Below are 25,306 nucleotides of genomic sequence, written 5' to 3' on the forward strand. Positions count from 1 at the left end.
ATATTCCACACATAGGAAATATGTGTTTTAAAGAGATCAAGTAGCATTTATAATAGAGGAAGCATTGTTATCCTAGCATGAATATAATGGTGATATGAAAAATATAATCAAATGATTAACATTATGGAATTTTTATGAGGCAAAAAAAATGTTTTTGTTTTCCAAATGAGACCAATATTTTATTTACATACAAGAAATAAGCCAGTACAAAATACATTCAAAAAAATTCACTTGGCGCTAAAAATTCCACCACCACCCCACCCCCAATCTCACACATCTGGGTTCTTCTCCTGGCAGCCCCTGGGTCAACTCAGCTTTCCTGGGCCTCCTGCAAGAGCCTGGGGGCAGGGGGCGGGGTCACCAGCCCTGAGGGCAAAGGTGAGGGTGCACTGCTGGTAGTGCTCCAGATCACACTGCATCTCGCAATCACCTCTGTCTACAGGTGGACCTGCTCCATCCCCCACCAGGGCCCTGGCAGCCCAGGGCAGGTGGTAAGAGGAGGGCAGGTAGTTCAGGTGCACTGAGAGGTGTCTCCCTTCACCTGGCAGTGCTGTGGGGCGGCTCCCTGCCCCTCCCAGAGGATGCAGTGGCAGGTGCTCTGTGCCGAGGTCCCCAAGTGCCTTGATGCCCTAGCCATGGCAGGTGGTGAGCAGGTACGGGTCACAGAGCTGCTGTGGGTTCCACTTGTGGTTGGGGACAAGGACAAAGCCGTCAGAGGAAACTGGGTTCTCAAAACCAGTACTTATCCCTGTATCTTGTGACATCTGACATTGTTGAACCCTCGCTGCTACTTGAAACTGTCTCCCTTCAGTATCTATGTCCTCCTACCTTTCAGGGTGCTCCCAATCTCATGTATGGGCTACAATTCCTCCGACTCACCCTTCAGTCATGGGGGGGGGGGGCGTGGGAAGGGTGGGAAGGGGGCTTGGGCATCTGTGGGCTTCTCCTCTGGGGATTATAAGGAGGTAGCATAAACTGAGGGGAGATTTCACGCATGGCTGGACCAAACCGGAAATCATCTGCTTTCCCATCCATCCCTCCCAGAACTGTGCAAATCTACTGTAGAAATAAAAGGTATCAGTTTAGAAAACACTTCATGAGGAAACCATTTGACTTTATATGATTGTATTTTTCAAAGAATATCACAAGAGTGACCAGCTTTCCCCTCGAGATGAATCTTGATATGGTAACATCATTTTTGACGAGCGAGGCTGAAGGACCCTAACAGCGACCCCAGCAGCTTTTTGGATGAACTCCATATGTTGCAAGAACTTGAAATCTTGGCCACCAGGGGAATTCTGAAGTTCTTCTTCCTTAAAGTGTTGGGGGGAATAGTCCAGCGAACGGTTTGGGGTATAATCTCCAGCGAGTCTGATGGTATACAGGCATAAAAAAATGGCTGGTTTTGTTTTCCTTCAGAATGGAAGCTGATATCCTCTTGAGGAGGTTTTGATGCTGACTTATGTTTGCTTGGGAAATAATCTGATCTTTCTGACTCATAATCCCGTACTTTCTCCTTTCTTGTGTGTTTCTCTTTACTCTGTGTATAACTGTCATCACATTCCCAAGGAGTGTTGTTCTTTCTAGATATATCCAATTTGGCCTTCTTCCGTTCTTTGCTTTCTGAATGCCTGTGAGGTTTGCCTTGGCTTTTTGCAAGATGTAATTTAATGTCTGATTCCATTAAGGGGACTAAAGAATAACATTTTCCGCTCCTTGTAGTCTGCGAAAGCTTCTCTTCACTGAACGGAACGGAAGATGATACAGACAAAACCTCTACAGTATTTAAGGAACTGTGACACCATGGGTCAGGAGGTCGCATTTTGGAAGATGAACTATGTTTCCTGCTTTTGTGAGATTCATAAGAAGGTGGTGTCATTTTGGAGGATGACCTATGTTTCCTGCTTTTGTGGGATTCATAAGAAGGTGGTGTCACAATTGAGGAATGTTTCTGATAGCCTCTAATATGATGGGAACCTGAATCTTCACTGTAAAGTGGTTTCAAATCAGTTTTGATTTTTTTCTTCTTGTAGAGATTTTCCACAGGCATGCCTTTCTGTAATTCAAACAGAATATTCTGTGATTTCCAACTTAAATAAGGGTTGGCATCTGAAAACATACATTCTTCACTCTCGTGTACATCAAGAGCTGAGCATTCCTCCAAGTTATCTGAACTCTCAATATTTGTCTGACTATCAGTAAAACCTTCAAAATTCTGAATTGAATGGGAATCAACTAAATCCTGAGTCTTTTCCTGAGTCTTTAAGTCAACAGATTCACATGTATTTGTTTCTTGAAACCATACATGACATCGTTTATCTTTTTCTGGAGTCACATGAGATTTTAACTTTGAAAGAGCCATGGTATCTTTCTGCACTGTGTTGTGTTGATCAGGGTCAGAGGCACACACCTGGGTGGGCTCCAAGAAATTTCTGACTAATGATGAGTTTTCATGGAAACTTTGCTTTTTGAAAGAGATATGTTCTTCTAACAGGCTTGTATCAATGGAAAGACCACCACTTTCTCCACTATTGTCTATTTTTTTACGTATTGCAACTGTCTGTAATTTAAGAATATGTTTGGGAAGTGCATTTGGCTTAGGGAACATACTTTTGACTGGAGAGCCCAGGAGAAAATGAAGGTATTTGTATTGTAAATCAAGATCTATTTGATGAAGAGATTTTTCCTCAAAAAGTAACAAAACTCTGTTTTTTCGTTTTGGTACTTTGACACCAGAATGAATACATTTAGATAAAGGTTTCCTTCCATCCTGAGCCCTGGCCATCGTGTAAGATTCTCTTACAATTCTGGGAAAGGCTTTCATTTGAATCTCCAGTGTTTTCATAGAAAAGTGTATGAGAAGTTTGTTTTTTTCTCCTACTGAATAGTTTTGGAGAATATGAGGCAATGTCATCTCTCTAGCAGAAGTCAAAGGAGATGTTCCACTTTCTAGCTCATTTATACTCTTTAACTTTGTAATGATCTTTTCACTGCCCCTTGAAACATCATTAACAATCAGTGACTTCATACAGCTGACAGGAGGTGAGTCTTTTTGGTATTTGTGCTTTAGGTTAAATTCTATAGTATCAATCCCTTCCAGAGACAAAAAGAACATTTTTTTATGTCTTGGATAGAGCTTCCAACTGTTATGTTTTGAAATAGCCAGTTTTTGATAAAAGTTGAACTTTTGGAAGGATTGTTTTACCACCTCTGGTATCAAATTCAGTTTTATTTCAGGTGCTTTTGACTCTAAATGATTAGTGGGCTTGGTTTTTTCTTTGCAAGTAAAATTTTCTAAAATAGGTTTTGGCTGCAATTTGTGACGTATTGTCATGGATGTTGCATCTGGACCCCCTGCCAAAGGTGGTGACTTCCAATCATCAGTCTTATTGTCTTTTACTTTTTCCAGTATATTAGGAAAAAATTTGTCTCGAATCATATTTTTTACCTGGGATTCAATGACATTTTTAATCGCTTCATAAAGAGGAAGTAAACTTTCTGCACTTGGACTATCTGCCACTATTTTTATTTCATTACTTTTAACTTGGGGTGGTACAGGCACAGTTCCTGGAGAAGTTTTTTGTTGCTGGACCTTTTGTATGGCTGTGTCCTGCACAGGTTCACTCTGATCCCTATGCTTGGGTGGCGAGGCACACTCCATGGTATCAAATAGTTGAGTCTCATCTTGTGGTTCTTCTACCCATGGAGGAAAACTATTCATATTTAGGGTACTTCTCATGTGAGTTTCCACATTTTCCTTTGGATCTTTAGACATGAATGGACACTCTGTAGGTGTCTGAATGGGTTTTGGTGCCTTCTCTTGCTTGATCATAAGCAAGTCAGGTTCTTTTACGATCCTTGAGATATCATCGCGTGGAACAACACTTTCTTTTGTTTGTGGAGCTAAATTTTTATATATTTCACTGCTAAGGTTTGCTTCTGATTTGACACTAGGAAGTTTGTGCATTTGTCGTTCATCCACCATGAAGGGCTGGGAATCCTGTGGAACTGTCTTTGTAAAATTCTGGTCCCCTTCTTTTACAGTGCTTGAGCTGTCCCTCTTCATAGTTTCACTAGCGTTTGGTGATTTCTTCTGGAATTTTGAAAGACAGGTTCTCTTTGCTCTTTCTAGGTTTATCTCAGATTTTACTGTTTCTTTAGTCTGAGATGGACTCATCATGGAAATAGAAAGACTTCTGACAAATATTCCTGAGGCATCTTCTCTCCACAAAGCTATTTTCTTTGGTTTGTTAAAGTTATACTCTAATTTCTTTCGATTGCTTGGAGTACCATGTCCTGTATTGCCTAGAATCTGTAGAACTGGATGCTTTGGGGTTTTCATATTTAAATATTTGGGGCTCAATTCTCTTTTCAAGTCTGCTATTGTTAATCTGCCTTTCTGGCCTCCAAATTTGGGAGAAAGAGGAATATAGGCGTAAAATGAATCCAGAACATGTTTTTGAAACATTTTTTGTGGCTGAATGTTTTGTTTTGCACCAGACACTTCTCGTTCCTTTTTATGTTTTTGCTTGATTAGGCAGCTGTTTGCCATATGAGTGATTACCTGACTCTTAATTTGAGGTTCCTCTGCCTTTAGAGATGCAGTGTTCAGGTTTACTGTATTGCTTGTGTCCATTTTTATTGTCTCCTTCTCCAGATTAACAACGGTGTGTTTGTGCATTTCTATTTTGTCCTCTTCCAGATGGACAGCTATATTTGTGTCTATTTGTAATATCTCTTCTTTTATTTGTAACCTTTTTTGCACCAGATTTCTAGTAGAGCTTGTGTCAGTTTTGTTTTTTTCCTCCAGATCTCCAGATTGAAGTGCAAAAGTCCAGCAGGAGGAAACAGACTTCTGAGGTGATTCTAGACTGTGTTCCTCTTGTTCTGGAACAAGCAATGTCTGCTCCCTGTTCCCTCTTTGGGCATCAAACTCTGTAATATCCATGTGTATTCCTGGTAGTATTTGTATTCCGGGGTACACTGTAGTTTGCTTGTGCATATCTATTTCCAGTGGTGTCTTCTGCTTTACATTTTGAAGTGGAATCTTCAGAGAAAGGCTAGAATCCACCCTGGTCTTCTGTCCACTCCCAGACTGCACCAACACTTGCTTTTTCATGACAACTTCTTTTTCTATATTTTGGGGGTCATTTGACTCTGTGATATTCATTTTCTCAAGTGATTCCTTTGTCTGTGGTGCTAACACTTTGGGAGAGGACATTTCACTTATTTTTTCATTATTTCGTCTGTCTTCCTCTGGCCTATCAAATTTACATGACTCTGCAGATCCTGGAGATGATTTTGATAAAGTTTCTTGTTGGTAGGCACCTTGCTCTGAAGCAGAAAATCCTTCTGAACTGACAGGGGAGCCAAGTGTGGCATATATGCCCTTGGATAGTTTCCTTGGAAGTGAAACTAAAACCTGAGGACTTATTTTATGGTTTAAGTTATTCATTATTTCCGTTTCTTTCTTCAGATTTTCGATTTTAGTTAGATCCATCATGGGGAAGGAAAGAACCATAGTAAAAGTTTCTGGTTTGTATTTTTCTCCCTGAGCTTCTGGCCCTGAAAAGAAACATTCCAGCCTTTTCCCACTTGTAATGGTACCAAATCCTGTGAAATAAAAGTCCTCATGCTGTGAATTTAAAAGTAACCGACTCAAATATCCTTCAGATTTGACTTGTGGAGGTTCTTTCCTTCGCTGTACACTGATCATGAAGTTTGAGGTCCACTGTTGCACGGCCTCTTCTGGCACTGAGTGTTCTGCATTTTTAACAATTTCACTCTCACCAGCAGCTGACTCTCTAATTGCTGTTTTCTGGGTATCTGATGATTCCTGGAGATTCTGCTGTGGACGAGAGGATCCCATGATTCCTGGTGTGTCTTTGTCTATTTTGCTCCCTGACTCTAGATAAAGAGGTGCTGATGGGATGGAAAGAAAAGTTCTTGTCAGAACCATACATGGTTCATCTTTACCTTTGTACACTTTTCCCCCTGGCTCTTTAATAACATTCAACACAAATTCCTTTGTACTAAGGACATGTGGTATTGGTGAAATCGTTGCCTCTTTGTGATGTGTCCTGAGCCTCATATCTACTTTTTTCACATCATACTTTTTTTCTTTCTCTGACATATGTTGTTGTCTTTTTATTACATCACTACCAATTCCCTTCATATCTTCTGGTCTCTTCTTTGCATCTGATAATGCTGAAAGCATTCGTGGAAGTAGAGAGGGTTTTTTAATTCCAAGCCTTCCTTCATCTACTTGTGTACCTTTATCCAATTTCAGCTTAGTTGGAGGTTTGGAAACATAAATGTTTCTTACCACCGTACTGGGTGGTTTACCTTGACTTTCCTGTTTCTTTTGCTCTATCCCTCCAATGTTCAGATGTAATTCTGTTCTGTGGAGCATATATGAAGAAGGTGACTTCTTGGACTTCAAAGTTATATCTTTGGTGTGCATCGCACCTCTCCTATCTACCGTTTTTTCTCTTTCCCTCTCTTCTTTCTCAGGCATAGGTTGTTCCTCGTTTTGAGCATCTTTCATGGTATCACCACTAATTGAATATGTATGTACTATTGGCCCTGCATTTGATATTCTGGGCAAAACAGACCTTTTAAGTGCTAGCATTTCATTGTCGACTTGTATTTCTTTATCTATTTTGAGGGCAGGGAGAGATGGTGATGAAGTAGAACATTTCGTCAGGTTTTGACCAACTTTCATGGTATCAGCACTGATTGAATCTGTATGTACTATTTCCCCTGCATACGATATTCTCAGCAAAACAGACCTTTTAAGTGCTAGCATTTCATTATTGACTTGTACTTCTTTATCCAATTTGATGGCAGGGAGAGATGGTGATGAAGTAGAAGATTTGGTCAGGTTTTGAACATCTTTCAGGGTATCACCACTAGTTGAATCTGTATGTACCATTTCCCCTGCATACGATATTCTCGGCAAAACAGACCTTTTAAGTGCTAGCATTACATCATTGACTTGTACTTCTTTATCCAATTTGAGGGCAGGGAGAGATGGTGATGAAGTAGAAGATTTGGTCAGAACCATACCTGGTCCATCTTTACTTTTCTGCATCTCCTTTTCATGATGTTTGGGGGACACGAGGTTTCCTCTTTCTACTCCATCCTCTTCCTTGTTCTGGGGCAAATGTTTTTCTTTTGGGGGACTGATGACAGTATCACTAGCCACTGGCTCTGCATGTACCACTTCCTCAGAACCTGATGATTTCTGGAAGTTTACTGGGGGAAAAGAGGGTCTTGATAACACTGGCATGCCCTCTTCTCTGACGCTGGTGTTTTTGTCAAGGTGAAGAGGAGAAGATTTAGAAGTGCAAGTCTCAGTCAGTGTTACATCACCCGGCTCCCATTTATCTTCCTGAACCTTCCCTTCTTGCCCTTTAGTTTTCCACTGAAGGTCACTTAGATTGTATGTAAGTAAAATAGGTGATTCTTTTGCTTCCAAATCCATATTATTGTGGTCCACTCTACTATTCATATCCACATATTTCTCTCTCTCCTTCTCTTCTTTCTGTAGCATGTGTTCTTTTAATTTTTTTACATCTTTTGAAAGTTGTCCCTCATTGGTTTCAGCATATTCTGATGATTCCTTGGACTGTGCTTGTGGGAGAGGCAATTTTGTAATTCTTATCATGTACCGCTCTCCTTCTGTTGTATCAGATTTAAGATACGGTAGAGCCAGTAAAGAAGTATAAATGTTTTTCAGTTTTGTGACTAGTTCACTGTCCTCTCTCTGTACCCTTCTCTTTTGCTCTTTAATTTTCCACTTCAATTCTTTGGTATCACGTATATGTGAAAGTGGTAATTCCTTTGTGTTCTGATGCATAGATATCAGGAGCACTTTGTCTTGAGTATCTGTTTTGAGTCTAACTTCCTCTTTTAACATATAACCATCACATGACCTAGTATCTGCTTTTTCACTTGGGAGCACTTTGTCTTCAATACCTGTTTTGAGTCTATCTTTGTCTTTTAACGAATAACCATCAAATGACTTAGCATCTGCTTTTTTGCTTGGATTGAATGGATCATAAACCTTCAGTGGTGAAAAACAGGATTGTGCTATTCTTTCTGTGTCTTCCTTTTCATTCCTGCTAGTGTCCCATTTCAGGTAAGATGGAGAAAGTAAGGAGGCACGAGTTTCCCTCAGAACAATTTCTGGCTCACCTTTGCTGTCCTGCACTTCCTTCCCTTGCTCTTTGACATTCAAAGGTAGTCTGTTTCTACTGAGTAGATGTGTAAGTGGGGATGTATGGGCTTCCAAAGTTATTATTTTGGGGTATATTCTATCTTTCTTGTCTTTTGTTTTTACTCTGACCTTTGTCTCTCTATATGGCATATGTCCATTAGTTTTTATTATTACATTACATGAGCTAATACCTTGACTGGACTCTGCATATCTGATTTTCCCTGCACCTGATGACTCAGGGAGCTGAAATGGTGGAGGAGAGAATCCTGCAACTGCAGGCAAGTCTTCGTCTCCTTTGGTTCCTGCATCCAATCTATGGTGAGATACAGAAGGCGAGGAAGGAGGAGTTTTTGTTGGAGCCACATCAAGGTCTTCTGTTCTTCCCTGCCCCTGTTCTACTCTCTCCTCAATGCTCGGCCATGGTTCCTTTCTCCTACTTAGAGCACCGTGCTCAGCAACACTGAACACATGAGATGGGGCCGATGTCTTTGCCTTGAAATCTGTGCCACTGGCGCGCACTGAGCCGCTCACGGCTGCTGTTTGTACTCTGTCCTTTTCTTTTGGTGGTGGATGTTGTTTTCCTTTCTTTCTGTGGCTATCAGTTGACCTTGGAGGTGCTATCTGCACTGAAGGCAATGAATCTTGGAGCTCAGGGGGTGGCACATAATTCCTTATGATTCCTGGACCACCTTCTTCTTCTGTTGTTGTGTCAAATTTAAGATGAACTGAAGAAGTGACAAAAGGACAAATTTTGCTCAGAAGCACGACTGTGTCCCTTCTGCCTTCTTGCCCCCTTTTCACTTGCTCTTTGATGTTCACTTGCAGTTTCTTTGCTTTGAGTATATGGAAAAGGGGTGATTTCTTTGCCTTCAAAGCTAAGCACTTGGGATGCATTAGGTCTCTCACAAAAATATTTGCTTTATCCTCTTCTTTCTGTGTCATGTATTTTGTTCTTTTCAAATCACTTGAGATATCATTCACAGGTGACAGTGTGTATTTTAATTTCTCTGCATTTGATGATTCCCTGTGCCATGAGGATGGAATACCGGGTTTTATTACTCCTTGCTTCTCTTTCTTGCCTTCTATAACTTTGCTTAATGTAAACTGAGGTAGACAAGGTCCTGTCAGAACCTCATCTAGTTCACTTCTTCTTTCCTGTACATGTCCCAAGTCTTTTCTTCTGTTTGTCTGTACTTCTCTAATTTGGGGGCTACACCTGCCAGGGGTATTGGGTACATGTGGAAGTGGTAATACCTTTGCCTTGGAAGTTGTCTCTTTGGAGTACATTATATATTTCATATTTACTATTTTTCCTCTATCCTTTCCTTTCTGGGGCATATATACGTTTGCTGCTTGTACATCACTTGTGCTATCACCCTTGATGAACTCTTTATTTTCTTTTTTCACTACATCTGATGATTTCTGGTGTGATGGTTCTGGAAGAGAGTACCTTCTTACTTCAGCTCTGTAGTCTGCCTCTTTTATTCTTGTATCCAATTTAAAAGAAGTAGCAGGTATGGAAGTACGTGTCAAAATCACACTTGGTTCACCCTGAATTCTTTGTATCTTTTTCTTTTGTTCTTTGATGTCCAACTGGATTTCCTGTGAACTTGGTGATTTCTTTTTCTCCAAAGGTAGGACTTTTGCCATTTTTACTCTCCCCTCTTCTTCCTGCATTATATGTTCTTTGGCTTTTTTTACATTGTTTGAGTTATCACCATAAACAGACTTTTTATGTGCTATGTTTCCTGTATCTGATGAACCCTGGAGTTTTGGTTGTAGAAAAGAGGATCTTGTTTTTCTTAGCATGATTGCTTCTCCTTTCCTTCTTGTGTCCACTTCACAGTAAGGCGGAGAAGAGATGGAAACACAAGATTTTCTCTGAATCCCAACTCGTTCATCTTTATCTTCCTGCATCTTTTCCTCTTTTTTTTTGATGTTCAACTGTAATTCCCGTGCAATTGGAGACTGGTTCGCCTCCCAAGCTATTCTTTTGGGATTCCTTTTCTCTTCCAAAGCCATTTCCACTTTATCTTCATTTTCCTGTGACATATATTTTGATCTTTCTATGCTGCTTAAAATATCATCAGTTGGCTCCTCACATATTATCACTGCATCTGACAATTCCTGGAGGGTCAATGGTGGAAGGCAGAACCCTGATACTCCTCGCATGTATGCCTCTTCTTTCACTGCAGGACCCCATTCCAGGTGAGGTGAAGACAGAATGGAAACATAGGGCTTATTCTGAACTACAACTAGATCACTCTTATCTTCCTGCATCATTTTCTCTTGTTCTTTATTGTTCCACTGTGGTTTGTTTCCATGCAGTGTATGTGTAAAAAGTTTCTTCTTTCTTTTAAAAGGGGCACATTTGCAGCCCCTTATATCTTTCATATATACTATATTGTCTCCATCTTCCTTCTTTTTCTGGGGCAAACGTTGTTTTGATTCTATTATGTTGCTTAAACTGTCTCTATTAATTGACTCTGCAAATGATGTTTTCCTGATATTTGATGATGCCTGGAGGTTTAGTGGTGGAAGGCAGTTCCATGGTGTTCCTGACTTATCTCTTCCTCCTTTTGTTCTTGAAATCAAATTAGGATGTGATAGAGATGGTAAGGAAGTAAACAGGTTTGTCAGTTTCACACCTGATTTACCTTTACCTATCTGCACATTGCTCTCTTGTTTTATAATGTTCAACAGCCCTGGCAATTCCTTTTCATTGAGTATATGTGACAGTGATGATTTCTTTGCTTTCAGGATAACGTTGGGATCCATTATTCCTTTCATATTGACTTTTCTTCTTTCCTTCTCCTTTTTCTGTGATATAGGTTGTTTTATTCTTTTTACATTATTTGAGATAATCTCATCAATTGTCTTCTTATTCAATTTGAGGTAAGGTAAAGAAGGGATGCACTCATATATATTTGTCAAAACCAAATCAGGTTTGACCTTTCTATGTTTTATATTTACCATTTTCTCTTTTATGCTCCACTGCAGTTCTGGTCTATCGCCTGGGCTACCACCGTCACTGGTATTAAATATATTTGAAAATACCAATTTCTCCAAAGTTCTTTGGGGGTGTATTATGCCTTTCTTAACTCCTTGCTTTAAGTCATCCTTCTGTCTTTTATTTTCAGGCAAAAGAGGCATATGGATAGAAAGAGAATGTGAAAATAATCCAGGTAGACATACCTCTTTTTGCACCTTTTTTTGATACGCTTTACGTAATTGCACATTCTTTCTAACTCTTAGCTTGGGGGAGCTAACATCTGATATTGAATCAGTTACCTGCGCCCCATCCAGTGATTTCTCTCCTTTCGGCAATGAGACATTCTGATATTTTACAGTTTTAGTGAATGATTCTAAAGGTGGCCTTGTATTTTGTTTTGTTGTTTGCCTTGGAGGAATCGAGGGTACAGTCCATTCCAGGCCATACTCACATCCGGTATTTAGTTGATCTTTAGAAATCAAGTCTAATCCTTTTGTCCTGCTTGACACACTACCTACTTCCGATAATGCTTCCTTTGCCAGAGGTGTTAAATGTGGCAGCAGCCAGAGATCATTTTGAGGGTAAGATGTATGCTCCAGAAGATTCTCAGAGGGAGTCAGCAAGTGCTGCTGGCTTTGTTCTATACTGGGTAAGTTTTGTCTTTCTTCACTTTTTTGAATATATCCAACAATAACACCCATTCCTTTGAATGCTTTCTTAGCCTGTGGAGGTGAATATTCACAGTTCATCCTATTTGTGCCATCTAGTTTTACTTCTTGCACTGGGGTATCAGTTTGACATAGACCTACTTGGGAGTGAGATGCAGACTTTCGAAGAGCCTCATAAGTACATTTCTCTTGCTGGTCTCCCTTTCCTGTAATAAGTGAACCAATTCCTTCTGCACTTGGAGTGTAATCCACTGTGCTAACTACTTCTTCCGATGCCTTCTTTTCACACAGCATCTTACTTTGAAATATATCTCTCGAAGAGTCAGAAGCAAGATTTGGACAAATATGTTGTATACATTCTGGTTGCTCTTCTCGTCCTGCAACAGGCAAGCCAATTCCTTCTGTATTTGAAGTGTGGTACGTTGGACTATCGACTTCCTTTAATGCTTTCATTACCCTTAGCAATTTAATCTGAAGTATATTCATCAAAGAATGAGAAACAGATGTTAGAAGAGCCTTGCATGTATTTTCTTGTTGATGTTCTTTTCTTCCTCCAATATGCAAATTAATTCCTTCTGAGCATGGAGGTTGATCCACTGGAATATCTGCTTTGTTTGATGCTTTCTCTACCACTGGGCTCAAAACTGTTGGACTGATTCCTCTGGCTGAGACTTCTTTCTTTCGCTTTCCAATATGGAGTTGATGCAATATGCAAGAGGAAACTGATTCCAGAAGATTTTCTTCCTTCTGGTTAGAACTATTTTGTTGCTTTGCCCACTGTTTTTTAGAAAACTTTATTTTCTGTCCATTTGATTTTGACAGAATATCCGTTAATTTTGGTTTCTCTTTTCTCCATGGATTTACATTTGAAACGATAGGCATGTTAACATTTTCTTTCCCTGTTGTATTTCTTGCCCCTTTTACATGAAGAGGCTCCTCACTGGGGCAAGATAACGAATCCAGAGTTCGTTCAGGAGCGTGATCTGGTTTCACTTCTCCTTTCTGCACTGCAGACATATATTGCTGGGCCTCTACATTTGTACAAAGAAATGTCTGTCCTTTTGAACCTTGTAAGATATCAGTTTCTCTTAATCCTTCTCTTCCCAATAGATGTGAAATATTTTTTCTGTCAATGTACGTACCTTCCTCAGAGACCTTTCCTGTATTTTCCAAATGAGGAGTTTCCATAATGGGATACAAAGTATGCTCCAGGTGTGTCCTTGAAATACTTCCTTGTTTCAGCAGTTTCTGCTCCTTGCACGTCTTCTGTTGAGAAGCATCCAACTCTGGAAGAAACATATTCTGTCCTTTTGAACTTAAGGAAATGTCCGTTTTCTTGGATACTTCTCTCCACTGTAGAGTTGGAAATGGATGTTGGGCCATGTCTCCATCTCCCTCCTTTACTCCTGGTGTGATAAGGAATTTGTGTTTTGTGTGTAATCTAATTCTTGAGATGTCAAACGTAGTGCAGTTGGTTTCCCTCTTTTGTGAATGTCGATCAGGATATACTTGTCTTTTCAAATCTACTGTGAATTTGACATCGTCAGGCTCCTTCTTCAGTGGCTGGCTCATCACGAATCGGTATTTACATTGTGGGAGAACGTCTGGTGAAGCAATTTGGTACTTTTCTTCTTGCTCTCTAATATATTGTTTCAGTGTTTTAATATTTCTTGATTTAGCACTCTTAGCAATGGACTGTGAAAATGCTATTTGTCTTCTGTTTAGCGCTTTCTCCAGCTTTGGCTCTGGAGGAATGTGTGTCAGCCTTTGTGCCTTGCCTTTCTCCCTTTCTGCTTCCATCAACGCTTGAATTTGAGGTGGAATAGACCCAGAGTCACAAATAGTTTTCAGGACTAACTCTACCTCAGCTTTACCTTGCTGGAACCCCGGCTTCTGTTTCTTGATGTTACACCTCGTTTCCTTTTCGTTGCTTTGGGTTCCATAACCTGTTGTGTTACACATCAGGGAAACAAGTGGTTTCTTTGCCTTCAATTTTACCTGTTCAGTGTGCGTAGTGTTTTTCACACCTGCTGCTTTTGCATTAGCTTTATGTTTTATGATTTTAGGATATTTAGGATTGTAAGCATAAGCAGAATTCTGGATGGTTCCTGAGACACATGGTTCTTGCTGTCTCGTTTGTAGAAACTCAAATGGCTGGGTATTTTGTGGAGGTGTTCCAAACAAAACCTGTTGTTCATACTCTTCTTCCTCTGTAACTTTTGCTTTGTTCAGGGCATTTCTCTTTTCAGAAGATTCTTCATAGTTACCCCAGGTACTAGGTGACTGCTCCATTTTTATGTGCGGTGGAATAGACGTAGAAGCATCTGTAGATTTTAGGTCTGCATTTAACACAGTTTTCTCTCTCTCTATGTCCATCCGCTGTTCCTGTTCCTGTTCCTTATTAATGCTTAAAGCAGCATGACCTGTGGCATTAACTGATTGTAAAATTACTCGGCTTTCAACTGGCGACTCCATGTGTGTTGGTTGTACAGGACTAAACCTTGATACTCTGTCTATCTCTGTTTTGAATCTGCTTTGCCTTTTAACGTCAGAGGTATCCAATGCGAAGTAAATGGCATTTGTAAATATAACAGCCACATTTTTACCTTGCCAGATCTCTTTCATTTTGGTTTTTAAATTGGATCTAAGTTTTGTCCTCTGCTTTGTGGCAAACTGCCTATTGATTTCAAGTATCTGTGAAATGAGTGGCTCCTTTTTCTTCAGAGCTAAACATCTGGGATTCAGTATGATTTTCTCTTGTACTGTGTTTATTTGGCTTTCAGAGTCAGATAAAACAGGAGTGAATAAATCTAAAGGCCCCAAGAGAGTTGTGGCTAAGTTTTCCTCCAACTCTGCCTTTTTCTCTGTAATAAGACCACCCAGATTTTTGTGACGTGTTCTGTCATTATACAGAGTGTCCCTCGCTGCTGTATCGAATGAGAGTTGGTCAATCACTAACTTGGGCGTTGGAATCTTGGTTCCCTCAGTGGTGAGGAGTAATGTCTCTCTCACACTTTCATTCCATTGCCTCTCTCTTATCTTGTACTTAACTTTGTGGGGTTTTTTTCTATGGCTTCCTGTAAGACACCTTGTGCTATTAAGCACCTGTAAAATTGATGGTTTCTCTGCCTCCAGAATTACCTGCTTGGGACTCGTTGTATTTTTCTTGTCTGCAACCTCTAATGTGTAACTCTGGCTTTTGGGTTCAGACGAATCAAGGCTGGAGAAATCTAAAGGCTTTAAGACAGTTCTTACTAAGTCACTTTGATTCCATGTCTTTTTCTTAGAAATAGGACGATCCCATTTCCTCCTCGGATTTCCATCCCAGAGACCATCACATTGTATGGAACCAGTCTCTGATTTTCTAGCTTTTGGAAATGGGGTCTTTAGACCTACCATATATTGTATTCCCTCTTGAGTATGAAGACTTTTCTTCAATGTTTGTACTCGAATAAAATTCATCACGTTTCTAGAAACAGGCTCTAAAATAGTTTCTCTAATGTGTTCTTCTTGCCTCATATTTTGCGTGGCACAAGACAAATTCCAAGTCCTTCTGCCTTCTGAACTATTCAGTTTAGATTTTGGTTTGCAAGGGCCAAGATTTTTCATATGATGGGAACTGAAATGGAAGTGTTGACTATAGTGCAGAATTGATTCTGCTAACATTTCTGGGATGTTTTCCTCTTCCTTTTTATGTGGCACATTCATTTTACCTGTGTTGCTGGATCTGCTTTGTGTATCAGCCAAATTGGCCTCCCATGCTTCCCCATCACTTGGTGATTTCTCTAGCTCTGGATAGGTATGGCTGTATATTTTCACTCTTGGTCGATCCGTCCCTGTTTTTGGTGTGCTATCAATTTCAATATCTATTTTGTTATCAGTTGAAACAGGTGTGGGAGATAAAAACGCATCACCTATACCTCTATTTTGTTGCATGTCCTTTATCATAGACTTTAAATGGCCTTCCTCTTCCTTTCTACAGTACAGATGACCATCCTTAGTGATATTAAGCACCTGTGAAAAAAGAGGCTTCTTTGCCTTCGTTGTTATACATTTGGGACCCATAAGATCTTTCCTTCCTGGAAATTTTAATGCCTTTTTCTGCCTTTTAGATTCAGGTAAAACAGACATCATGGATATTGTTAGTAAATCTCTTGGCAACTCTTTATGTTTCTTGGCAATACGACCACCCACTTTCCTTCTAGAGCTTTCATTATATGGATCTCCAAGCACTGAGATCCCTGACTTGGGAGGTGGGATATTTTGATCAACTGTGTATTTTGTTATTTTTTGAGTTTTTATGTCTTCCTCTTCTCCTTCAAGTTGTAGGGAAGCTGCACTGGGAACATCCAGCTTCCTTGTGGGGCTCTGATCAGACGTAGTCCTATACACTGTCTCATCAATTAAAAGACCATCAAACATTGCTTTCCCTCTTTTTAGACGTGAACTCTTTTCACTTATTCTATGCAGTATGTCTGTTTGTGGTAGGATATTCTTTTTCAGCTCTTCAGTTTGAAATGGAATTATCAGAGGAGAACAAATAAACTCCAACATATTTTCCAAAGCTAGTGCTTGTTGCCACGCTTCTCGCTCTGTAACAAGCATATTTTGATCTTTTCTACTTCCGGTCCTATTCAGGAATTGTAGACCTGCTTCGAATAAAACTTCCTTGCCCTTTTTTTCTTTTTCATTTTGCGATCTTGATTCTGATGTGCTGCTTGAGATGCCCCATTTATTAGAGGTATATTTACACACTCTTTTCCCTTCCTCTTGTTTTAACTGTATAATATTGACTTTTTTGCTTAATGGGTCTTTCTTTGCTTTCAGTATTTTGTGTGTTTTGATGGCAGGTAAAACAGGTGTAGGTGAAAAAAAGGTATTCATAAATATATTTGACATACTTTGAGATATTTCTTTGGCCATGTCATCCAAGGTGTAGACCTGTTCCTTTCCATGGCTGGGGGCACCAGACCTAGTGATATTAGTTGTCTTTAAAATCGATGCCATCTGGGCTTTCCCAGTTCTAGACTTAGGGGTTAGTGCTGCATTTCTCAACCTTTTAATTTTAGGTGACGCTGGCATGTAGATACCAAAAGACTTCAGGGTTCTCACTCGTAAATCCTTTGGTAACCCTATTTTTTCCTCTGGAAGAGAACTAGCAAGTTCCTTTGCAGGGCCTCTTTCAGATAGGGTATCAGTCGGTGCTTTGACAATTAAAGGTTCACTAAGTGATTTCCCTGTCTTTGGAGATAAAATCTTTGGACTCTGTGGTTTTGTTCTTTTTGGTAGCTTCTCAAATGGAAGTGAATTCAAAATAGAGCAAGACACAGAATGCAATACACTTTGTGTGAAAAGTGTGTGTTGCTGCAGCTCCTGAGCTATGGTAAGCGATTCTGGGATTTTTTTCCTTGCTGAATACTTCCATTTTAGATCTGATTTCACAAAGCGAGGTTCCTTCATGTTAGGAGCATGGATAGTGAGGTGTTGGGAATTCCATGGCGCTGCTTCTCCACCGAGGTCTTTGACTTCCTTCCTGACATTTGAGGCCCTGCCCTTCTCGCCCGTGGAATAGGGACACGAGGCTCTTTCTCCATCTGGGCACTGCCCTTGGTGTTGCAGCTCATGACTGAACCTCATCTTCCACGGCATGTCCATCTCTACTTTACTTCTGTTATGCACTTTCATGTCCAGTGAAACCGCCATGGGAGAGGAAAAGGCATTCAGGATGACAGCTGCCACAGACTGACCTTGTTTCCTCATGGTTTTGAAGTTGCATTCCAATTGCCTACCACGGCTTGGTGCACCACGTTTTGTGACGCTAAACGTCTTTGAAATCGGTGTCTTCTTTGCCTTCAAAGTTACACATTTGGGACTCATTTTATTTCTCCTGTCTGTAAGTTTTGAGTTGTTTCTCTTTCTTTTCGACACAGGTAAAGCAAGTGTGGATAAATCCAAAACCTCCGGAATTGCTGCTGGTAATTCTTGGGCTACTCCTTCCTTTCTCTCTGCAGTAAGATCTTCCAGTACCCCAGAGTATTTTATCTGAATTAAAAAGTCAACAATCTGTGATTTCAGGGTTTTTGGAGGTAGGGCTTTTAGACAACCATTCCCAGGGATATTAAATATCTGTGAAATTGGTGCCTTCCTTGTCTTCATAATAACACATCTGGGACTCATTTTACTTTTTAAGGCTCTACATGTAAGTGTCTTTCTCTGCCTCTTAGATTCAAATAGATCAGGTGTGGAGGCATACAAAGACCCCAGGACAGTTGCTTGTAGATCTTCTTTAAACTCTGTCTTTTCCTCTTTACCATGATCGTACAGGTCCCCCGTACATCTCCCATTACTTGGGACATCGCATTTCATTGTATCAATTAAAACTCGACCAATTAGTGATTCCTTTGACTTTAGAAAGGGAAGGGTTGAACTCGCTGACCACACCGTGCCATTTAGTGTCTGCTGGCTTCTCTTTGGCTCCTCTGCCTGGGTTGGATCTGGAAGCTGCGTTTGTCGTGGGACGTCTTGTTCTGTAACAAACAGAATTTTCCCACGTCCTTTGTTTCCCCATTTGTGAAGGTCAAGCTCCTTCCTCTGGCCTGAACAGAAGACGAAATGCTGGCTGTGCTGTGGAATTATCTTTAACAACATCTCCTGTTCACCTTCTTCTTCCTCTTCATCTTGAAGATTGGTTTCTTTGGTGTCACCTGGAGTAATATTACCTTCACGTGGTGATATCTCTCGCTTTACTTGTTTAGAACTGAGTCTTTTTTCTCCTAACAACATGTTTTTTTCCCTTTCTCTCTTGCTATACCTATTAACAGCAGGTATAATAGACGTGAGGGAGTACCTGTCGTCTGCCATTTTTTCACCTTCATCCACCTCTTTAATTTTGGTTGTTAAGTTATATCCCAGTTCTTTTCTATGATTTGGGCTAGCACCACCCTTGATATTGAACATGTTTGAAATTGATGGTTTCTTTGCTTTTAAAATTCCACATTTGGGCTTCATTAAGATTTTCAAGTCTGAATACTGTTTGAAGTTTCTCTTGCTTTTGGATATAGATAAAGAAGCCAGGCAGAAATCTAAAGTCACTGTCTCTTTCTTTTCAATACCATCAGCTTGTTCCTTTTGATGGTTTGCATCAGATGGAACACCACATTCTCTTGCAGAAAATATGTGTTCATCAATCTTTGCTTCTCCTGACATTGGAGGTGAAAACCTAGCATAGCTCTCTAGCTTTCTAAGTTGAAACTGATCCAATGTAGGGCATGAAGCAGAGCTTAAAATAATCTGTGCAAAATGTGTTTGTGGTTGTACCTGAATATTTATACTTCCTGGTTGTTTCAGTTCCTCATGTGATTTGACAAGGTCATGATTCTTCTTCTGATATATATTGAATATGAGGCCTTGGCTAGTCTCTGGAGCTGGTAAATCTTGTTCCCCTGCCTTCTCCTCCCCATCTTTCACACTGTTAGATAAACTACTCATATTGATAGAATCTGGGCAACATATTTTTCTTCCATTTGGCGATTTCCCTTGCACTAGCTGCATATGACTAAGTCTTGTTACCGTTTGCATATCTGTCTCCACATTTAATCCAATACTCATTTTGATGTTGGGCAAAGTAGGCACCTTGAAGTGAATGATATCCAAAAATGCATCTGCTATATTTTTATTTTGCTGTGGATTCTTCATCTTTGTTTTTAAATTGCATTGCAGCGCCTTGCTCTGCCTGCCATTAAGCATATGCAAAATTGATGGCTTTTGTTCTCTCATAGTTCTATACCTACGACTCACTGTTTTTTGCTTCCTTGCTAATTTTAATATGTTTTTCTTTCTTTTAGATTTAGAAACAAAGGGGTCAACAGAATCAGAAAACCGTGGGAAGGTCACTTGCAAATTTTCTGGTAACTCTGAATTTTTCCCCACAAAATAAGAATCTAGTTCCCTTTTAAGGTTTCCACCAGATGGTAAGCCACACTCTGTTGTAGTGTTCAAAAGTTTATCAAGTGATGAGTTCCCTGCTTCGGGAGCTGGAATCTCCAGACCCGTAGGGGCTGTTATGTCATCTTCTGGTTTGTTGATCTTCTGGAGTTCCTTAGCTTCTCGAGGACCCATCTGGAGGCCAGTCTGCAAAGCAATTTGTGTAAAGCATGTTCGGTGCTGTATATCTTGTTCCTGTGTTAAACGGTCCAGTGCTGGGTCTGGTTCGGCAAGGTGGGTCTCTTTCCCTTGATACCCATTGATCCAGAGGCACTGGGTATGCTGCGGAGCAGTTACCAGCAACGTTTTTTGCTCCTCTTCCTCTCCATCTTGTACTTTTCCTTCTCTGTCATAGAATGCACTACTCTTATCAAAGAAATCAACATACTGTGGTCTCCCCTCATGTGCTAGTCCCTGGAGCTTTACCTGAGCATGGCAGAAGCTGTTTGTCTCTCCTTGTAACCTGCTGTACACAGGAGAGTAAAGGGTGTTTAGAAATTCATAAGCCAGCCCATTAGCTTTGTTGATCTTTTCAAACTTGGCCTTAAAGTCAGATTCCAGTTTCTTTCTATGACCTGTGATATTACATATTTGTGAAATTGACGGCTTCAATGCTTTCATGTGTACAGACTTGGACTTCACTCTGCTTTCTAGGTGTGAGAATCTTACTCTATTTTTCTTCACTTTAGAATGAGATAAAACAGGCATGTGGCAATTAAAAGTCTCTGGGAAAATTGCTGGTAAATCTTTGGGTAATTCTGCCTTTGTTTCTGCAAAAGAATAAACCATTTCCCTTGTATCACTTCCATAATCTGGAACATCACTTTCTCTTGTTGTTAAAGGGTCTCCAATCAGTGATTTTTCTGATGCTGGAGGAGGCATCTCAGAATGTGCAGTGCATCTTAAATCTGTTTGTGTGGTCAGGCTTTTCTTCATATTCTCAGCATGAAATGGATCTGTTATGGCCGAGTAAACAGACTCCATCATGATTTCTGCAAATGTGCTTGGTTGTTGCATTTCTTTCTTTGTTTTAAGCTCTTTCTCTGGATATGCATCCAATCTGAGGTTCCAGCGATCCTCAAGGACTGCTTCTGGTGAAGCTTCTTTTTCCCCACTCACTTCATCTTGCAATTTAGCTGCTTCTGGTGTGTCTCCAGAGTCACTTCCTTTAGTAATGGTATCTGAACACTTTTCTTCTCTTTCAACTTCTGATATCTCTTGTTTTAGCTTGGTATGACTGTGATTCTCTGCATTTAATCTGCTGTGTGTTATAATATAAGGCAAAATAGACACATGAGGGTCAATAACATTCAGAAGCATATCTGCCACAGTTTCATCTTGCAGTATTTGTTTAATCATGATTTTGAAATCATCTCTCAATCTTCTTCTACGATGTATTGGTGGCGTCTTTACTTTCGTAATTACACGGTTGAGACAGCATACATTTTTGGTTTCTGGTAATTTTTTTCTGATTCTCTGCCTTTTCTCACTTGATAAAGGAAGCATACGCCTGTGGAGAGACCCCAGGGCAACTTCAGGTAAAACTCTTTTTAAGTCTTCCTTTTCTTCTGTAATTTGATCATCCAGGGGCTTTCCGGGGCTTCCACACAATGGGACACCATGTTCTGTTGTTTCAGTTAAAACTGGCAAGCTCTGTGACACTGTAAGAGGATGCACTGGATCTGCAGTTTCCCTGCCTGTAGGTCTGTCTGTGCTTTGCTTCACCTTCTCAACTTGAAATGGATCCATTGTGGGGCATGGACCAGTGCCCACAATCGTTTCTGTAGAAAGAGTGTGTGGTTGTACCTCTAGCTCTTCATTTTGAGTTGTTCTACTTTCTGAACAGCTCTGTCCTATTTCAAATTTGACGTACTTGGGCTTCTGCTTTAGTTGTAGACTGAACCTGAAACCTAGTGTTAGCTGTGGATCTGCTTCTTGCAGAGCCTGTTGTTCTTCCTCTCTGTCATGTTCTTGTGGTTTTTTAAATATACATCTCTTCTCAATGTATTCTGCACTCCATGTTTTTTTGTCATCTGGTAATTCATCTTGCTTTACCGCTGAATGACTAAGCCCTATTCTTGATGTATCTGTCTTGGTTTTTAATCCACTCTGCATTTCCATATGAGGTGGTTCAGAAAGGGCAGTGTGAGTGGCATCGTGAAATGCATCAGATATTCTTTCATCTTGCCTATTTTTTATGCTGCTTCTAGTGTTGCATTCGAGTTCCTCACTTTCACTCAGGTCACCATCTTCTGTAACATTAACTATTAATGGTTTCTTTTCCTTCTCAATTACACCTTCTGGACTCTCTTGAATTTCTACACCTGCTGACTGTTCACTGCTTTTATGCTTTTTGGTTCCTAGTGAAATGAGCAAATTGACATCTGAAGACTCCAGAACAATTTCAAGAAAATCTTCTTTTTCATGGGTATTTCCCTTTGGAAAGCACCTTTGCATTTCTGACGTACTAGTTGGTAACTTCTCTCCACTTGTAAGTAGAAGATGTGAATTCTCTGTACTTTTTAGGTCCTCGCATGTTTTCATTCTTCTGTCTGACTCCATTTTGGGAGAGGAATCAAATTTCTGCAAAGGTGCTGATATAGCTTCTTCTAAAGGTGTCTCATGCTTTGCAATATGCAGGTCAGATGTTTTTTCACTATTTGGGGCACAAAACTCTGTAATGTCCATTTCCTTTGCTTGTAAAATTGGGTCTTTAAGAGACTCTTTATTCTTCCAGTTTGTTTCTATTAATGAAGAACAAGGTGCTTTTTGTTGATAAATATTGACCATGAAAGACTCTTCTAGCTGAGGTGGAATTTTTGGTGAAATGTGTTTTAGTTCTTTATTGTCTCTGCCATGATGCTTTTCGTTTTTAGTACTCCCTGAGGTTCCTCTTTTCTCAACAGGCCCTGCATAGTTGACTTTCTCTGCATACAGTGACTTATTTTGCTTCAGCAGAAAATGCCTACATCCTGTTAAACCTGGCATAAATTTCGCTAGTCTTTTCCTGGAATACTTCCTAATATAAGGAGGAACAAGCTTGAAAGCATAAATAAGACACAATGCTAAACCTGATATACCTTTTCTTTGATGTAACTCTTTCTTCTTAGTTTTATAACTGTGTCTTAACTTGCCATATTCTGAAGTGTGACATACTGTGATTTGAAATACCCATGAAGTTGGTGTTTTCTTTGACTTTTGAGGTAGAACTTTGAGACTAAATTTACTTTTACTGTGTAATGTTTTTCTTCTGTTTTTCTGCCTGGTCATGGTAGATGAAAGAGGCACTGAGCCATATGCAGGATACTGGTTTAATTCTGAGCTAGCAATTTGTTTCTGGCCCTTTGTCTTTACACTCTTTAGTTGTGGCATCACTTTAGCAACTGAATTTGGGCTTAGAGCTAAAACTAGATGTCTGGCATTATTAAAAATATTATTTTGCCCTGGGATTGAATATTGAATCTTGTTTGAATCTTCAAACCAAACAGAATATTGGGCCTCTTCTGAGTGTTTTGTATCAGACTCTAGGTCCTTGATTGAATCTTGAGTCTCAACAGAATATGGGACTTGGACCAAATGTTGGCTCCTGTCCCTATCTTGGGTCTGGAAGGAGTCTTGTGTGCTGCTGGAAAGTGGTTTCCTCATCAAATCTTGAGGCAGAGCAACGTATCTGGCCTTGATATCAGGCTGGCTATTGATTGATACCTGGTTGTTAACAAGTTGTTGGGCTTGACTAGTAAATTGGGCTTCAGAAAAATCTTGATTCGGAAGAGCACTTTGTCCCGGAAAAGAATCTTGTGCTTCGGCAGAAATGTCCCTTCTAACAGAATGTTGATTCTGAATCAAGGGCTCTTGAGACCTTGAGTACAGATAGGGAGTTTTACTCTCTAAAGTAGCTTTGGATTTTAAAGGAATTTGATTTCTCACATTTTCTTCCAGAAGTCTGACTTGGTCTCTAGAAAGTAATAAATGGGCAGGAGGGCATGGTGCCACATCTATATCTTCACTTTCTATAATGATTCTAGAAATTCTTGAAAAGTTAAAGTCAGAAGAAAACATCAAATTTTTATTTTCGTTGTCTTTCATTATGGAAAATAATTTCTTAGAAGAAAACTGTATTGTTTCATGTTCGTTTTCAGGACACCCTCTGCACCTTGGAAAATTTCCCTGTACTTCTGAATGAAACAGTGACAAAGACGAGCTAGTACCATCTGAAGATGGCTCATGACTTTCACTAAAGTGACTTAGGCGATATTTACTTTCACTGGTACTTGCCCGTGTTGGTTCATCTGGCAGTGAAACTCTGTCTCCAAAGTTACCTTCATTTCCTTCAGATGTAAGTGATGAAGTAATTGTTCTTTCTGAAAAGTCATCAACTCTGAAATATAAGAAAGCAGTGTGTAAATCAACTGTCACTGAGGACCTATTTTCTACAGGAACTCTCTTCTAGATTTAAGGAAGCCCAATAGAGTCTATAAAAACATAGCTCAGTATAGAGATAAATTGGAAAGTCATTGTCCACATTACACACTAATTCATTACCTAGTGTCATTCATTTAATAAATCAATCCACTGACAAAGTGAAGTAAATTATTTTCATATCTAGGAGAATGAGGGATTCTTCCTCAAAAACCTGTCCAAAAGTCTACTTTTGACTGTCTATTTTGACAGTCAAAGTTGCAGGTTAAGATTATATCCTTTTAAAAGGAATATCAGTTTGTTTCTGTTCTGTGTAGGAAAGTTTTGACAAGAGTAAAAATATCCTTATGGAACTTTAAGAGGTACCACAGAAGAATGTCCAATACCATAAACTATAGCTTTCTATAAGTAAGTCCAGATTATTTTAACAGCTGTTTGTTTTTGATCAAGAGAAAAGCCTACATTTTAGGGTACTGCTTCTCAACATACTTTTGGGCTGAAATAACAATCATGGATGTGGATTCTCCAATATCCTTTCTACCTCAAATGATTAGGCTTGGTCTAACAATGCTCAGACCAGCAGCATCAGCGTCACTTGGGAAATGAGCAGAAATGCAAAATCTCAGGCCCCACCCTAGACCTACTGAATCAGACACCTGGGGATGGGGCCCAGAAATCTGAGTTTTAACAAGCTCTCCAGGTGATTCTGATGCACCTTAAGTTTTGTTTAATGGTAAGGCAGCCTAAAGTCATCAACTGAAACTCATATAGGCTAAGTCAGAAATTCTGGTAGCTGTTTGTTCAGGGAACATAGATTATCTTGTACTTTACTGGAAGAATGACCCTACTTTTAAATAATGCTTCATCGTAAACAATGAAGATAATATATAAAATCATCAAAATATACCCCATCACAAAAATCATTTTTTCTAAATGCTTTTTTATACAGGAAAATCTCATTGATTTGGATTCTGCTAATTAGAATTTGAAGTAGTTTCGGCTAAACTACTGATTGCCGTTTTT

General features: G+C 39.8%; 1 protein-coding gene across 1 annotated transcript in view; it reads right to left on the reverse strand.

Annotated features, from left to right (window-relative positions):
* Window positions 1-874: 874 nt before the first annotated feature.
* The window catches only part of CCDC168 (coiled-coil domain containing 168), a 30,449-nt gene continuing 6,017 nt past the window's right edge, over window positions 875-25,306 (reverse strand). The window contains exons 4-11 of the mRNA XM_059902908.1: window positions 19,907-24,242; window positions 18,141-19,327; window positions 12,266-15,686; window positions 12,146-12,160; window positions 6,969-12,073; window positions 3,752-6,614; window positions 1,893-3,655; window positions 875-1,835 (exon numbers count right to left, since the gene is read on the reverse strand). Of these exons, the coding sequence (XP_059758891.1) occupies window positions 1,193-1,835; window positions 1,893-3,655; window positions 3,752-6,614; window positions 6,969-12,073; window positions 12,146-12,160; window positions 12,266-15,686; window positions 18,141-19,327; window positions 19,907-24,242 (19,333 nt within the window). The 3' untranslated portion in view covers window positions 875-1,192. The remainder of the gene's footprint in view (window positions 1,836-1,892; window positions 3,656-3,751; window positions 6,615-6,968; window positions 12,074-12,145; window positions 12,161-12,265; window positions 15,687-18,140; window positions 19,328-19,906; window positions 24,243-25,306) is intronic.

Source organism: Balaenoptera ricei, chromosome 18, assembly GCF_028023285.1.
Source record: "Balaenoptera ricei isolate mBalRic1 chromosome 18, mBalRic1.hap2, whole genome shotgun sequence".
Taxonomy (NCBI): Eukaryota; Metazoa; Chordata; class Mammalia; order Artiodactyla; family Balaenopteridae; genus Balaenoptera; species Balaenoptera ricei.